Raw genomic sequence first — 18,295 nt, 5'->3', positions numbered from 1 at the left:
CAAAAATAAAATTCTCCAAAGTCTTAGTGTCTCAAGCCCTACAAAAGGGCTTAGGCTTTGGGACCTTTACCTTCTTAAATTGTATTACACCCCTACTTGGAGTTTGGTACCCCACGCTCTCGTGGTGAGATTTAGCTTAAGGCTTAGATCGGCCTCTTCAGCCCTAACCACTCAAAGGGTTGCTCTAAAATCCTCAAATATTTTTTAAACCATCTAAACGATCGCTTGTTGTCTAGGCCCTCGATACGTTCATCCATCCCAGAAATATAGCTCATCGAGCTATCCGTACACTCAAAGCCACCAACAATTGTGGCTTTATCTTCTAGGGTCGACCCTAACCATTAATTAATGGACGGGCATTGCCTTGAAGTCGTCGATTCTATCAGCTTTAAAGGCAATATCGTTCATGTGAGACTCCAAAAACCTCATTCCATAAGGAACTTCACCAGGTAGAGTAACAAATCTTCGATCTCTACCAATCAGCCAACCTAAGACTTGCCCTGTTGTTTTGCAGCGGACATGTTTGATTATGATTCAAGGAGCCGACTCGACCTTGATACCAATAGTCACAATTGCACTCTTGTGGTAGCGGGAGAGCGATTGTGCAACACTTGTTCTAACTCAAACAAGTCAACCATATGGAAATCATAAGTCGCAAACAATTCAGATGTATGATCGAGCCTTGGTCACATTTGAGAGAGTGCTTTAGAAAACGTGAGCGAGGAAATACGTTAAAAATAATTTATAAGAAAGCAATATTATAGGCTAACAGCAAATAAGCAACCATTATAACTTTGTTAGCATATAACACACGTAGAAAGAATTGACTACTAGTCACATCTTACTATAGTACATTTTGGGTTATTTTTGTCCTAGTGAGGGTAAACATAATTTTGGTGAACCGTCATACATCTCATATTAACAGACCAAAAATAGTAAAGACTTAACTACACTTGAAAACAAGTAAAAAGGGTTTGGAATAGACATACAGTCTAGGACAACACGTCCTAAACAAGTATGATTGGGACATCTAACACGTCTTGGACAAGCATGGTCATGACACACAGTACTTCCTTACACATGGTTCATACACGTGCGCATCAACCCACTAGGTGGGCTCATATGCATATCACCTAGGTCTGACTATGGGCTAGCATACACTCATGCGGCAGAAAGCCGATGGAAAAGAAAGTAACATGTATAATATCGTGGTATACGCATTTATACGTAGCATACTAGAAGTAATTCATGTTTATGTGACATTAACATATATGAGATTCAGCATCATAATTTTTAACATGGCAAACATGAATCAATAAGTAGGAAGTACATGAATTACAACAATTTATTGGAATATCATATAATAAATTATAACACGTGTATAGGCCACAAGTTACGTGTTATCAATGCGTCAATCAATTCATTCAAGCTAGTCCATAAACATTCCAATAGAAAGCTCGGTTACAATTTTAAGATCAACTTGGTTGTTTCTAGATTCAATTTCGCGTGATCTAATTTCACCCCATCTTTCAGCCATTAAAAAAAAGGTTAAATTTGAATACTAAACCAAAATTACTCACAAAAAATACTTCAAAACATAAATGTTAATCTAGGAGCCTTAATTACGGAATAATTCACTTGAATATAAAATTCAATAACAACAATCCCAAATCTCATAAATTCCTCTAATTAATAGATTTATCTAACAGCTGAAACTTATATATCGATCATCTTGAAATTATAGTAATGCTTATTATCACACCTTCCATCATACAAAAATATAATATCGATCATCTTGAAATCAAGTAATACTTATTATCACACCTTCCATCGTACAAAAATATGATATCAATCATCTTAAAGTCGTAGTAATGCTTATTATCAGACCTTCCATCATACAAAAGTATGATATCAATTATCTTGAAGTCGTAGTAATGCTTGTTATCACACCTTCCATCATACAAAAGTATGATATCAATCATCTTGAAGTCGTAGTAATGCTTATTATCACACCTTCCATCGTACAAAAATATGTTCTCAAGAGACCTCTACTAAGAATAATTTGAAAATATTAATATTGGTAAATGTAAACAAAAGGATTAATTTGAAAATTGAAATAAAAACATCCACATGATACATTCTTGAAAATCCCAATATTTAAATATCGACAAGTTTGGTTACATTTATCTGGCAGAACAGTGGAAATGAATATTAACAGAGCACCTTGAGCAAATTTCAACAAACCATTTTTTCATTTTATTATTAAAATCTCATCCGACATAACATACAAAAGGAATAACGTTATTCACCTTCACAAGACAAAAGAACCAATACTTGAGAGGAAAAAAAATTAAAGAAAATGGGAGACCATTTCTACAAACATAATCAACACCTACCCACCTAAGAACACTAAAGGAAGATAAGCAGTATATAAACCATAGCCCATGCTATGATTTACACATTTCTTTGATGTTAAGGTCGATGGTATACGTATTTTGTTCGAGGATCCACAATCAGGCCCTTCCCTCCGTTTACTTCTAAGTCGTGCCTGCATTTACAACACGTTGAGACGTCTAATTTCTCTTAATTGTAATAAACTCAAGGCATAATAAAGGGACCCATAAGCTATGCTCTAAACTTGAAGATGTGCACAAGTTTCCCAAGCTATCAAACCTTTGATTAATAGAAAGAAATAAATCATTGTTGAAAAAGAGTTCAAAGTAAATATTCACTCACTGAAATACAAAGTCAGGGATGGTCAACTGCTCACGAGGAACGTATTTGAACAGCTGCAGTAGTCGATCGATGTACACAACTTTGTTCCATACCTGGATATCAGTTACTCAAAACTTATATCTCATTAATTGCTAGAAACATCAGAGATTATAACAAACTTGAAACCTACCACATTATCAACGAGCATTTGCATGGCAAATACTGCAGCTTTCAATCCAAAGGTTGGGTGAAGAACATATATTGCCTATAAAATCATACAGGTTGGTGAGAAAGTGGAAAGCGGATTTCTGGTCTGCACGATATACTAGAATAAGTTGGAGTTCATACATGGAGGTTGCGCTGGTGTTTTCGGCCAAGAATCTGCTGTAATCGCTTCATCCATCCCATGTCTGGCCGACTAACAGCATATAATCCATAAACATAATCAGAGAAGTATGTTTTTAGACATGCTCTGAATAAACACATTCATACATCTAGTTCTTCTCAAGAACCTTCTAGGAACTTTTTTAATGATAAATCGAGCTCCATTAAAAAAACGCTTTGTAACGGCCTAGGCTCACCGCTAGCAGATATTTAGAATGCGTCTACTAGGAAAAGGTTTCCACACCCTTATAAAGGGTGTTTCGCTCTCCTCCCCAATCGATGTGGGATCTCACAATCCACCCCCCTCAAGGCCCAACGTCCTCGCTGGCACTCGTTCCTTTCTCCAATTAATGTGGGACACCTACCAAATTCACCCCTCTTCGGGGCTCAGCGTCCTTACAAGCACACCGCCTCGTGTCTACCCCCCTTCGGGGAACAGCCTCCTCGTTGGCACATCGCCCGGTGTCTGGCTCTGATACCTTGTAACAGTCCAAGCCCACCGCTAGCAGATATTGTCCTCTTTGGGCTTTCCCTTTCGGGCTTCCCCTCAAGGTTTTTAAAACGCGTCTGCTAGGGAAAGGTTTCCACACCCTTAAAGGGTGTTTTGTACTCCTCCCCAACCGATGTGGGATCTCACAAGCTTACAGAGACAATAGCCCAATAAAAGGAGCCTTTTTTTTAAGGGAACATTTCTCACATCATGGCACATCCTTGATTATGGACCCCGACTCGATGAAATAGGTTATTGAAACAAAGAAATGTGTTTGATAAGCATTTCCTAAATATTTATGTAACTAATGCCCGACAGGAGATAACTTCGAGTAGATATAACTGATCCAAAAACTTTTCAATGTCTAGGCTTATCATTGGGACAAAAATGTTTTTAATCCCTCAAATCCTTGTTCGCTTAAGAAAAATAGAAGATAACTTGAAGTAGATATAATTGCACTTACGGCTGCAAAGATGCTGCTGAGTGGAAGTACACTATTGTATAGGGCTTCTGTATTAATGGCTCAAATTCCTGGAATTTAATAACAAGTCAGTCCATAAACTGAATAATGTCATAGCACATTATAACAAAGAACGGATGTTCAAGAAAATAGCAGCAAGATTAGTGGTTAACCAGAAACTACAAGTACTACTTTGAGTAGAGTTTTATGTAGCATCATTAAATTGAATGAAATCAACTGAAATGGAAATGAATTCTATATAAGATCTTTCTTAATCAATCCAAAATAAATTCTATATAAGAGCTTTATACTCCATCTGACCGTAGGCGAGGTTTGCTCCTACTCGACCAAGCTTATTTTTTTTACCATGTTATAATCTTGAACATCCACACAAACTAGCCGTACAACTGAGCAACCTTCTACTCATCATCAAATTTTTCAATCACCAAGTGTTTCCAACTTACGCACGCATCTACACTTGGCCTCAACAATACTCGTCACCCTTTCATGCATTTCTTATCTTCCATGACTTTAACCGACTTCCCTCTACTATAGGCCAAGGTCATTTAAACGTTCCGTAACATTATTTCTCATCATCTTGATTCTCGACCACTCGACAATCCAACTTCTACATCAAGTGAGGACCTCACTGAGATGAGTTCAAACTTTTAACGAGGTCAAAACTAGCTTACAAGACTTACCAGGTAATACTTGGCAATTCCTACTACTTAACTAAGTCATACCTAGCTTAATGCGCCCACCAAACTCTTCCAGGATGATTTTTGTTGCATAACTAGGTGAGAACCAGCTCAACGAATTTCCAAGATGATTCTTGTCGTTCCTAGGCCAATAATAGGATAAGTTGCTAATCAAGCCAAGTCTTGTCGTGTAGCATACCAAAACTAACTTTCAAATGTTTATCGGGTGGCCACTAATACCTTATGATACCCTAGTATGTCATCAAGCTTTGACGCTCGTTTGGACATGCTTACCAAGAACCAACCCATCATATCTTACTTGTTAGAGCCTTCGAGACACCCATCCATCTGAACATTATTGATGGCATGAGCACACTTGCTCTCATGCCATGTTCATTGAGCATATTGTGTTGGAGTCTAGGCCCAAGTTTCAACCTCCAATCTATGGGTAGATGAGCAATGCCAGTATACTCATGTCATCTTTCCCTCAAATGCATCAAACTCCAAACCCACTTGTCAAAACTCATGACACAGATTTTGGCACTATCGCCCAAGGCCCTATCTAGGCTTATCACTAACCGCACTGACTTACCATTTCTAATCTTGCATGTGTTTGAGTTTAGTTTTCTCGAGTACTACTTCTAGGTGGGTTAGGTGATATCCCCTTGGTCGTATCATGGCACTTCTCTCCCAACTCATACTTAGTCGGTCAGACGACACATACATGTCGTCTCATGCTTGCTCACTTGGTAGGAATCTCAACCCATAGTCTTTTAGTAGGGTTGAGACACTCTCCCCACTTAAACTAGTCATTGACAATTTTTCCTAACTTAGGATTGTAATACCAAGCATACAATTTAGAGTGTCCACACGTGTGCATGAATATATGAAGTGTATATGAAAATTTTGGTCACGGAAAACATTTATGAAACACATGGGGACTTCCACATCACGAATGGAGGCGCACAAAGGAGTCGTATGCAGCACATAGCGAGCACAACTACCCGAGGAAATAAAGAAAATACTATTGCAAAAAATATATATAATAAAAACTGATCTTTTTAATCTAGCATACAGATTTCAATCAAAGAACTATAACTTGGGGAAGAGGGTGGCTACATCCGAAGAAAATAAAATGATTGATTGATTAATTACACAGAATGTGAATAAACAGAAAGATAAGTTTCTAAAGGAAAGGAAAGACATAAGCCTAGTCATAGAGGATGCTGGAAATGACATTTGAAACAGAAGTTTGTATCTGGTAGACTTGTTATTTATTTGGCAAGACATTTAACTTCGTTGTAGCATCTTTATAGGAGAATTTCATATCCTTGGAGAAGTAAAATAAATGTTTAAAATAACCAGACTTAGCGGCCGACTACTGTCATTAGCCACTACTTAAAATCTGTTATGCAATTGAAACTGGAGGCATAACACCATTCAAGCCTCAAACCATAACAGAGGCTTACACCCTTCAAGCCTCAAAGGCTTAAGCAGAGAGGCTGTGGCATGGGCGTATCTCTCATGCTTCAAACGATTTTAAAAACACCAGTACAACACTACCGATAATTTAACAAAGCATGATTGAGAACAATTCATACATACATCCTCATAATGTATGAAGCTTTGGAACAGTCTAAAATATAGAAACTGAACAGGATTTGTTCTATAGGTTGTATAACTGTGTCCTTGAGTTCCAAGAAGTTCATTATTATCATCTTATCAGGTCCATATCAATGTCTGAAAAATGGTTGATTCATTTTGTTCTGTGTCCATATCTATACTCATGCTTCTTAGAATTCAAAAATCTAATATGAGAAACAAATGCATAGTATTCAAGGTTAAATTAAATTACCTTTACAACATAGAGCACAAATCGCTCAAGATCAAGACAACGCAGTAGAAAATGTGCTCCCACAACAACCATAACAGGGTGACCATCGCTATCGACTCCACCACGGTAACTGCAATAGGTTATAAATAAAGGCATCTCAAGCTAGTGATATTTTCAGAAATGCAAAGTATCTCACTCCTTATTCTCACAAGCCTCTGATCAATTAACATGCCATAAAGAAACATAAACTAGAACTCAGTATGGTAATAGGAAACAACACATTTCTCAATAGACACTTCTATTAACCATTGGCACATATAAATTCTAATGGCTCACGAAAACCAACTTCCTTAAAATGTCTTCTCTCTACAAAGCAACTCTAACAAAAGCTCTAAATGGCTCACATATAAACTCTATTAACAACTGGCACATATAAATTCTAATGGCTCACAAAAACCAACTTCCTTTAAATGTCCTCTCTGTACAAGGCAACTCTGACAAAACCTCTCAAAAAAAAAAAAAAAAAAAAAAAAAGCAAAGAGAAGTAAATAAGTAAATATTAACAAGCCTGAAGATCCAGAACTCCAAGAGCAACTATCCTTGGATAAATGATTCAAACCAATGAAGCATAAAACTATTATCTAGTGTCCAAAATTCAATGACTTTGTCCATATTTACGTCCACCTCACCTTTTGATTGTGTGGGTGGAGAATAGCAAACCCCTATATATAAGGCATGAAAAAAAAAACAAGAAATTTGATACTCACACTATTTTCATCTCCGCAATTTCAGAGAGATTAAGAGAATTTGCTTTAGCAAGGTATCTCGAATGAAGCGAGTATTCTTCAGCAGCAGATAAAGGAGGTCCACCAAGGTCACCAAATCCAAGCATTCTACCATAACTCCATCCAGTCTGCGCCTGGGCAGTTTTTTCCCATTGTTCCTTGCGTCTTTGGTCTGGATCTTTGATTAAAGCCATGAAAGCAGGATCCAGGTATGCATCTAAATATGATGAGTTCCTAAAATTATCAAGGACGATTAGTCAAGTTAAAATACCTTAGGAATGGAAATAGATGAAGAATAAGGCTCCGTGCAGATGAGCAATAAGCAGTCCTCTTTCTTCTTTCCTTTCTTGTTAAGAATCTAAACTATTTACTAAAAAGAGACAGCATATGAAAGCAAATGTGGAAATGAAGAAAAACTGCATTAAAATAGAGCAAATTCCAGATTATAAGTTTTACTTTTTCTGGGAAATAACACAGTAATGCCAGTGGTTTCTATCCCCGCCCATCAATTTTTCTCCAATAATACTACCGTTTTAGTATGAAAAGAAAACACAAGGGTAAAATAGCATTTCTCTTGCTTTTTCTTCGGTGCAATCTCTCTTTTCATTTCAAATGGCCTTCAAGGCAGCACGTACTACAAAGAGAAGTATCTAGGGGTATAACGCAAAGAGGTTTTCCAGTAGGATTAGATAGGAAAACGGGATATTGAATAATGAAATTTGAGGAAAGAAGGAACTATAAATTTAAATTTTCTCTTTAATATTCTTAAGATACAAGCAGACGAAATGATTGGAATTAACAATTGAACGAATGTCAGGGTGCCTTAAAACTTGAAGATTTTCAGTGAAACTAGAATGGCAAACAAATAATATTGGTTGCTGGAAGTTTTGTTAATCAAAGAGGGTGGCTATTTGAAGGTACTAACACTATAATGGAGGAGACATAAAAAGATAAAAAATAAAAAAAGGTCCAGAAATTCCTGCATGATTAAATCCGGAAGGGTGGATGTCACTAATCCAGTACTTTTTAGACTCCAAGAATGAAGAATCTAGAAAAGGAGGGTTGGAAACATGAAAATGAGGGGAAGAATAGACAGACTTCAAAATCCTCAGGCACACAAAACAGAATTGTGCTGTGAAGGGGCTTTGATAAAGGTGTATGAGAAAGGGTTACTGCAATCACAGGACTATCTCATGATGATTAAGCTTGCAACTCGGGAAGCTACATGGAACTTTTTTAGGGAAGATTGCATTTTTAGATGTTCCACACTGAGGAAGAGGTGACTGGTGAGAAACTTTTCTTTTTTAGATAAGAAACAAAATAGGATTAAACAAAAGAAGTAAAGAACAGCCTAAGGGCCTGGATAGAGAGAACCCCCTCCCAAAAAAACCAAAGGAAAGCTTTCCAGTTGTTCACAATCATGGACCGGTTGTAGTTAAAAAAGAATTTCCTGCAAGTATAACTCCACCAAGAGGTGACTGGTGAGAATCTTACATCTTAGACTTGTAACGAAGAACAGGGTCTCATCAATGCTAGGGGTTTCCTTAGAGTAATTTGAAGGAATAAATGCTTACATGGAGAGCCTGGTGTATTTTTCTGCCATAGAAAGGGGGTGGGGAAGGCAGAGTGGGGATGAAGATCCCAAACCTCACTTTTTTATGCGGAATGAAGAAACCATAATATGGATAGGGGATAAATCCTGCAGTTATGCGTAGAGAACAAGGAAAAACAATTAATATGTCAAACTGTCTGCAGGCATGTATGGAATAATACTGTAAGTTTATTCCTTTATGAAGGTGGAGATCAATGAAGAACAGTGGCTGCATTTCAGCCAAACTAATCAGCCAGTAAAGTTAGTTCCATGGGAGCTTTTTTGTATACACTGTGATAAAGTTTCCATAACGAAGATATTGGTCCTTGCTCAATGGATGGGAGTAGTTTTATTATTAGTAGTATTAGTATTTAAAAGCAAGCTTGAATAGAAGAAATGGGAGAATACAAGAAAATATAAGAAACCAGCCCAAGTTTTGGACGCAAACTAAAACAAAAAGGGGCTCCAATCCAACAAAATACGACCTAAAGTATAATTACAAAAATCTTTATACATTACAAGGGATCAGATTGAAGTGAAGGGTAGGGCATTGATAACTTCACACAAGGCTTAAAAACTAAACGAGTTTTAATTTTGAATGGATGTGAGTTGAACTCATATGGACTTGAACCTTACAAAAAACCAAGAAAGTATTAGGAAGAATAAGCAAGAAGGGCCTCTGAAAGGAAATAAGATCAATGAATTTAGCCATCTCCCACAGTGGGAGATGACTTCCACAACTACAGGAACAAGGAGACATAACCTCTATGCTTCCTCTTTCAACTCAGAGAACTACGATTCGAGTCTCTTCTTCCTTTCTCGTCAAACTCACATCATCCATTCTCTATTGTCATTTGTACGCATGAGAGGGATTTGACAATCAAAGACTTCATTAGAAGAAATATTGCTGTCCTTGAAAATGGTATGTCTCACAACTTCTAGCGGAAACTTGGTGCTTTTTGACATAGGACCATTTTTTGTAACTGTGAACTGCATCACATGGGACTCTTAACTTGGCTATCAAATCAGATAACAATTACATAATAAACTTCTCAAAAGCTTTTTATACTCTTATTGTTTTTCGTTGTTTTTATTATTATTTATTATTACTCTTATTTAAACTTCATGTGGAGTTTGTATCTTTGAGCCTTAGTCACTTTTCATTTATTTTATGAAAAGTTTCGTTTCTTGTTAAAAAAAAAAATCAACATGCCCAAAGATAAGAAATATGATACCCAAAAAGCTAGCATCCTTTTTGACTTTTAACAGCTCATTTGTGAAATAGAATATAATAAATGGTTTAACGCAAACAAGACAATCCCTTCTGAGTTGTAGAAGGAGAAAAACGTTCCAACTTTTTGAAGGCTAGTGGGTTGATGAGGTGAGGGGTTTAGCTAGGTGGTTGGCTCCTAAATGAAGTACTCTTTCTCTTTACCCAGAAATTTGTTACTGTTTTCTTACGTAATTTTGCTGGTTGTGGTCCATTTTTGTAATCCCCATAGCTTATAGGGAGGATTGCTCATACCTTCGTGTATTTCCAGGTTATCAATATAGTTGTGCTTCTTTCAACTATATATAACTGGCTGTAAGTCTTGATAACAGGAAGCAATGTCGATGAAACAGATCAATGTCAACAATTCATGGCAACTCTGATCAATGTCATCTACTTTGTGGCAACTCTTACTCAGACAACCATGCAATTCTCATGAACCTACTATTTGGAGATGAAATATTTTTTGAAAAAAATAATTTGTTATAGCTAAATCATTCCACTAACCTCCGTGTCAACCTTACATCACTGACAGGAGGATCATCGATAACTGGGGGAGGTTTCAGAACATTCTTTTTGGGCAAAGGTTTTATCCTGATTTTCCGTTCGTCTATAATGGTCTCACCATTCTCATCTCCAACATCTGCAGGAAGCTTTGACAATGCAACTTCTTCTTCATGTTTATCACGTGGAAAGTACAGTGGAAGCAACCTGCCTCGGAAACATATAAAATAACATACAATAAGTCCAACACGGATATAACAAACATAACCTCCAGGAATGGCAGGCTCAGTTGCTTGAGAGTGAAGTACCTTTTGTATATTTCTGTATCAACTGATGATGTTGTACAAAATACAACCGCTTTAATTTTATCCTTCTGCTTCTCAAGAAAACGACGGACAGTTCCTGAACAAAAGAAGAAAAAAAAAATTAAATCGGGATAAGATGTAAATTTTTTCTTTTCTTTTTTCTTTTTTTTTTTTTCTTTTTTTTTTTCTTTTTTTTTTTTTTTTTTTTTTTTTTTCTTTCATAAGATGTGAAAAATAGACTTCCAACATACTCCATCAGATAACTGGAAAAACTACTTTGGTAAGCATATCAATAAGTTGATAAAGTAAACAGCTGTATGCCTAACGAATACTTAGATTTTTATTTTAGAAACATTTGAATCAGCACAGACAAACTACTTTGGTAGCATAACAAACCAGAGATGAATTATAGAATGCAAGTTGGCAACAATCACAAATGGTGAAGACTAGATGCAAATGACCCTACCATCAAAGAAAAATAATAAAAGAAACTATTGAAATTTTAGAATCAGCTTTTCACAATTTTTTCTTATACTAGAACTAGCGGGCATTCTATGCAAGCCCTCAAGCCCAATTCCCTAGTAGGTCCAAATATACTAGGTAAACTGGCAGTAATAGAGGTCCATAATTTGTGAACATAGTACTGCATGAAATTTGAAATCAGTAGAATAGAGAAAAATATAGACAACTTAAAGGAACATGTAGTTAAATATCTCACTTATTGCTACGTGTGCAGCAGGTTCACGGGGGTAGTTTTTTGCCTCTGCATATATACAACCCATAGCAATGCTGCATTAAATGCCATTTACATGTAAGCTAAAAATACCAAGAGATTCATTAGATGATCAAATAATATGGAGAAAAAACAATGTAGCATCAGCTACTTTCACAACCTCTGAAGCCCATTTTCAATGAGAAGTTCAAGGCAAGAACGGTAGCAATGGCTCAGAGCATTCTCAGCAGCAGTATGGTATTTGACTGCATATTTTGGACCAACAGTATGTATGACCTTCCTGAAAAAAATGGTAGAGATCAAATTAAAGTGGGAGAAAAATTACGCTAGTGAGGATCAGTATTTATGGAAAAATGTACAGGTCTTTACTCTGAGATCCAAACATCAACAACATACTCACCTTGCTGGAAGGTCGTAAGCATTAGTGACTTTTGCCATTCCTGTGCGACAACCACCCTTCAGGAAGTGAAAGTGTATCCAGTGAGTCAGGTTTTGACATTCTTATTGTCCAACGAAGTGCTATAAGAAAATTTTTCTAAGAATAGTAAAATCCATATTCCATTTTATCTCCAAACTATTCACAATTATTCCTTTTTTCCATTAGATATATGCATATGTTATTGTGTCAGTTTTCAAGGGTAAAAGCAATAAATAAAAGCCCAACTGGAGATTAAATAATCACAGGCGTACAAGTGTTCCACATTCTTCTGACAGGCCAGGTCCTGCAGCAGCATGCAAACCAGGGCTACTGTGCGCTTCATCCAAGTTCTGTATAATGATGTAATGTACAATCAGAAGAGATTACAGACATAGAAATTATTTATAATTTTATGTAAATAAACTTAACCGAAAAGGAATTTTCTGATTCAGATACAAATCAGATATTACAAATCCTTAATTATCTGTAACATAACTTTCTCCAAATAGGCTTTTATTCTAACAGGTTTTATGTTGAAAATGCAGTCGACCACCATCACATCTACGATTGCATAGCACTTATAACCTCTTCATTTTCTTTTAATAGAAATGGTGGAGATACTGTCAAGTCCTAAACAATGAACACAGCATCTCTACATTCTTTAGAGCCAAGGCACGAAAACTGTACATAAACTTTAAGGCTCTATTTGATAATTACTTTTTTTTTTTTTCTATTTTTAAAACTTAAGCTTCCGATCACTACTTCTACCTATAGTTTTATTGCTTTATTACCTACATTTTAAACATGTTTTCAAAAATCATGCCAAATATGAAAACTAAAAAAATAGTTTTTCAAAACTAGATTTTGTTTGTGCAATTTTGTTAAGAATTCAAATGTGTTTTTAAGAAGGGTGGAAAACTTGCAAAAAAAAAAAAAAAAAAAAAAAAAAGAAAGAAAGAAAGTGTGGAAACAAAATGGTTATCTAACGGGACCTAAGTTTTTCCAGTACATATCAATCAAGTACTTAATGATTAATTTCCTCAATACAATAACGATAGCAACCAAATAGCATAATACAGCTCGTCGGTCAGATTTCTATCCACTCCATCACTTGTTTGTGACTGATCTCCTGATTCTCATTTTGTTTGTGTTCTTGCTTGATCAATATGTGGAACCATTTCAAAAGAAGGTTATGGTTTTTGGTTTGTATTTCTATCCACATTTATTTTGTTGGGTGGCTTGCCATTATACTCTAATTTTGTGCATCCAGATTATATTCATCACTATCTAAATGGTCACACGTGACATGACCTATCCATCAATTAGTTACACAACTTGGTTCTAAGATGATGCTACTTTGACCTTGCAGACAAAGGATTCAATAGAGAGTCAGGTTATTGTTTTGAATAATCATGATGAGTTTGTGGGGTAGTTACTTGAATATTTGAAGTTTCTATACTCTTTGTATAAAAGTTAAGCCTCCTTCAGAAGCTAAAATGTGGAATGTTGAGATTTCGTATTATGCTTTGTTCCTATTGCAAAAGTTTTGGACAATAGGCTTAAGGAAGTTTCCTTCAATATCTGACTCTCAAGGCACTTTAAGGAAGACAAATTCTAGATCACGTCCTTACTTCCAATGAAGCTATCCAGGATTATAAGTTGCGAAAAAATGTATGATCTTAAAGATCAACTTTGAAAAGGTAAGATCATGTTGATTGAAATTTTCTCAAAATTCTTGACAAGAAAGGGTTTGGGTATAAATGGAGAATGTGGATTTGGAGTTGTGTGAGGCCGGTTAGTTACTCCTTTCTTATTAATGGGAGTCCTAGGGGGAAAGTTCGAGCCTCCCAAGGTTTTAGATAAGGCGACCTTTGTCCCCTTTTCTCTTCATGCTTGTGGTCGAATTTTCAAGTGGAATTGTCTCCACATGCACAGGGAGAAATATGGTTGAGGGTTTTGAGGTAGGAAGGGAGAAATTTCCCCTGTCCCATCTTCATTTGCATTTTCTTCTTTTTAGGGAAGGAGTCATTCTTACTTTTTAACCATATCCTTGCTTTCTTTAAAGATATTTCGATGCTCAAAATTATGGACAAGTGTTTGATGCTAGGGCTGGATTGAAACTTTGAAAAATTGGATAGGTGGGCTAATTTTGTGGGGTTCAGCATTGGTTCTTTTCCCTCTTCTTTTCCTCTTTTTTGAACCGTATCATGGATAAAACTAGAAAGAGGTCGGCTTCTTGGAAAATAAGTTAATTCTCTAAAGGTGGTAGGCCCACCCTTCTTAGATCAAATTTGAGTGAAATTTCTATCTGTTTTTTTCCCTCTTCAAAGCCCCCTATTCGGTTTGTAAGAATATTGAAAAATTTATAAGGAGCTTACTGGTGGGAAGGAGTTGATGAGGATAAAGGGCCCACCTTGTAAGCTGAGAGGTCATTGGGAAGCTGGTCAACCTAGGAGATAGAGTGCTTGGGAATTTAAGGATTCGAAACAAAGCCCTTTTGATATCGGTGTTTCCCCCTTGAGCCAAATTCCCAGAGGTGGAGGATTATAGCGAGGAAGTATGGGTTCCACCCCTTTGAGTGGTTGTTGGGTGAGTTTAAAGACACTTTCAGAAACTTGCGGAAGGATATTTCCCTTGGGCTCCCTTCTCCAATCTGGTCTGTTAAGTTGTTGGGGAAGGTAACGAAACGTACTTCTAGGAGGATAAATGGGCGGGGGAACCCTCTGCATTTTGTTTCCTCATCTTTATCATTTGACTCTTTGAAAAATTCTTTCGTGGTTGATGTCTTAGTTTGGAACCCGAGCTCTTTTTCTTTTTCGTTCAATTTTTGTCATTCTTTGTCAAATAAGGAGATGTTAGATATCACAAACCCTTGATAGGAGAATTTGATTTTAGGACTAGGAGAGAGGATGTTCGTATTTGGAGTCGTAACCCTTCTAGTGCCTTCTCTTCTAGCTCCTTTTTTTGTTGTTTATTGGAACCTTCTTCAATTAGGGACTCCATATTTTTGACTCTTTGGAAGATTAAGATCTCAAGGAAAGATTTAAGTTCTTTGTCCAGCATGTTTTCAACAGTTGGGTTAACACTCTAGATCAACTCTCAAGAAAGAGGGCTTCATTGGTAGGCCCATTTTGTTGTATCCTTTGTCGAACTTCGGAGTTGTGAGTACGCGTGTTTTGTGTGGAGTCCCTTTCAGTCATAGAGATTTGTAGGGATGATCGAGGAGCTCCTCCTCCATCTGCCTTTCAAGGACAAGGGTTGTTTCTTGTGGTTTGCTGGGGTGTGTGCACTATTGTGGGATTTGTGAGAAGACAGGAACACCAGAGTTTTTAGAGGGATCGAAAGCAATCCTAGAGAGGTTTGGTCCCTTATTCATTGCCATGTTTCCCTTCAGGCTTCAGTAACGAATGTTTTTTTTTGTAATTATATGTTAGGTCTTACTTTACAGAATTGAAGGCCTTTTCTTTGATGGTTTCCTCTTCTTTTTGGATCTTGATTTTTTATGCCCATATATTCTTTAATTGCAGATGCTCAAGGAAAGGTTGTTTATTTATTAAAAAAATACAAAATAAAACCTCTAAGACCTCTTCATCTTCCTCAATATCAATTCCTATTCGTCCACCAATAATTCAATTACACTTAAAGACAACAATTCCCAATTATATGTCTTGTACCAAAAGATCCTTCATCATTAGATCCAGGAATAAGTAATGATCTTCCCTTGCTCATAAAAAAGATAAACAACTATGTACTTATCCTACTTAACCACCATGGTTTGGCCTAGTCCTCAGTAAGAGTTAGATAAATATTGAAGGACCTAAACGGAATGTGTTCAAGTAATGGTGATCACCTACGAAGATTTACAAGTTATTTTGGCAACAAAATGTAGTAGGGCCAAGGTGTGCACAAAGTAACTCAAACACTCAAATATATTCTACTTCTCTTTTATCTCATACCTCCATTTCTTCTCATTTACTACATGTTTTTTTATTCTATCTTTCCTGCAACTATTCATTAAGTCAATTTTCTTGGTTGGTGCAAGCAACGTTAGAGAAGATGATTTTCTTAGATGATTGTATAGTATTATAGATTTTGGAAGTTAGCATCCCTTGCAACAATCAAAAGTCAACATTAATAGAGGATATCAAGCTCTCATCTTCTATCTCCTTTACAAAAAAAAACCCATGTCTTTTCAACTTCCTTAGACCGAACTTCCAATCTACCGCTAACTTAAAAACGTTGCTTAAACTCAGGCATTTAGCTTTTGGCTCCATGGTAATCACATCATGAATATTCAGTCAAGAACTTCTTTTAAGGTATGGGAACCACCAACTAGTTACATCTTGCCAATGGACGTAATTGCTCAAAGGCAATGTGATCTCTAGAAGGGAGTTAGCAACACTTCGTAGCTTAGACACTGGTTTCCGAGTCGACTAGACATGCCAAAAACTAATAATCCACGAAATTTCAATTTCAGCTAATTTTCAAATGAAATCAAGCTGAACGACATAAAATGACATTGCTATGTGGGATAATTACTACGCACTGATGTAGCCTAAAACCAAAGAATTGAAATTCTTACTTTCAATTGATTTTTCTCCTCATTTCTTTGTTTTTTTCTTCTTCTATGTAATGTCCAAACTCTGGGCAGAGATTATCCTTTGGAACTATTATTAAGTTCTCGGGAGGAGAGGAAGAAGATTAACACTCACCTCGTTCGTGGAATTGACGACGGCATCTACCTCGAGATTCCATGGATTTCCCCTCCAGAGATATATTTTGGAATTAATTTCATGATCAACGGGAAATCTGGAAACCACTCCATTAGTCCCGCCCTCAGCGTCATCAGATGGAGACGTGAGAGGATCAGGAAAGTAGGAATTAGAGAAGGAAGGATCTTCGTTGACAAACTCCAATGAAGACCTATGTTCTGCATCACTCCATCGTGGAATTTGATCCAAATTTACAACATAATCCACGATATCTGTTGTTGTAGTTGTGGCCGCAGATGTAGCCACTGTTCTGTACATTTTAACAACGCCACCAACCCCTTACAAAGCTCAAAAATCGATGGCCAATGCAAATACCCACATTCATCAGAGAAATCCCTAAAACATCCCCTGTAAAATTTTCACACAGAACAAAAAAAAAAAAAAGCAAACAAAGTTCCATAAATAACGAAGAGTGAAATCAATTCAGAGAAGATCTCATAAAGTCTTAACAAAACCAGTTTCAATTTGAAATCATTCCATAGCAACCCAAAAACGTTCTCAATTTGATTTTGCAACCCTAACCAGACATTTTACATAGAAACAGGAAGCTATTAACGAAATGAAAATTGAAAACAATGGAAAGAATCACAAAAATTGATGATGGGAGAAGATGGATGAAGAACCTGCAAATTGCTTTCGGGATTCCAGAAAGTGTACCCTTTTTCCCCCCCAAACTTTGGTTCTTCGGATTAAAGAAAACAGAAAAAGTCCAGCTAATTTTGATGAGTTGATGAAGAGAGAAAAATGTTTTTTTTTTTTTTTTTTTTTTTTGTTATTTGTTTCTTTTTGTCTTTTTCGATGGGATGTCGTTCTTTGCATTTCAGTCCAATTGTTTTCTCCAAATTCGAAACGGCACACTCAACTTTTCATATTACAAATAATGGCCCTCAGAAGTTCTATTTTTAGAAAATCGGGACTAGGGGTGGGAGGTAAGGTATATATCTTAGAACCCTATAACCACAAAATTAAAACCGAAAAAAAAAATAAAAAATACATCAATATCATATTATTTTTAACACATTATTAATAATATAAATAAACTAACAAATAACCCTTTATATATTTTATACCATTTTTAAATACGTTAATTATTATAAACGACTATCCGGATATTTTGTACTATTTTTAAAGACATTATTTATAATATGAGTAAGTTAATAAATATAATATTAAAAAATAAATAATTTTAAATATCGAGTTCTATCAAAAGTTGCCCATAATATTTTTACCATTTAATAAGTGGTGGGAGGAATTTTTATTATTTTATGAGTTATTTGAAATCTAAACCAGTTGGCACAAAATTGGATCGGTAGAAAATTAGTTTCATTAGATTTTT

General features: G+C 36.1%; 1 protein-coding gene across 2 annotated transcripts; it reads right to left on the bottom strand.

Moving 5' to 3' along the window:
* Positions 1-2,224: 2,224 nt before the first annotated feature.
* Positions 2,225-17,713, bottom strand: LOC111805342 (uncharacterized). 2 transcript variants are annotated; one of them, XM_023690376.2, is made up of 15 exons: positions 17,583-17,713; positions 16,900-17,307; positions 12,460-12,537; positions 12,170-12,225; positions 11,930-12,049; positions 11,755-11,825; positions 11,040-11,133; positions 10,735-10,938; positions 7,349-7,600; positions 6,603-6,711; positions 4,053-4,120; positions 3,064-3,133; positions 2,906-2,980; positions 2,737-2,828; positions 2,225-2,548 (listed from the first exon to the last, which is right to left on the bottom strand). In XM_023690376.2, the coding sequence occupies exons 2-15, from the start codon at positions 17,215-17,217 to the stop codon at positions 2,473-2,475; spliced, it is 1,683 nt and encodes a 560-aa protein (XP_023546144.1). In that variant the 5' UTR covers positions 17,218-17,307; positions 17,583-17,713; the 3' UTR covers positions 2,225-2,472. The 2 variants fall into 2 exon arrangements, with proteins under 2 accessions (XP_023546144.1, XP_086984396.1); XM_087128270.1 differs by having other exon boundaries at positions 16,900-17,295; positions 17,583-17,692.
* Positions 17,714-18,295: the final 582 nt, after the last annotated feature.

Source organism: Cucurbita pepo, chromosome 11 (genome assembly GCF_057944985.1).
Source record: "Cucurbita pepo subsp. pepo isolate OVF chromosome 11, ASM5794498v1, whole genome shotgun sequence".
In the NCBI taxonomy this organism is placed as follows: Eukaryota; Viridiplantae; Streptophyta; class Magnoliopsida; order Cucurbitales; family Cucurbitaceae; genus Cucurbita; species Cucurbita pepo.
The sequence above is the reverse complement of the archived record's forward strand: the minus strand, read 5'-3'. Positions and strand labels throughout refer to the sequence as shown.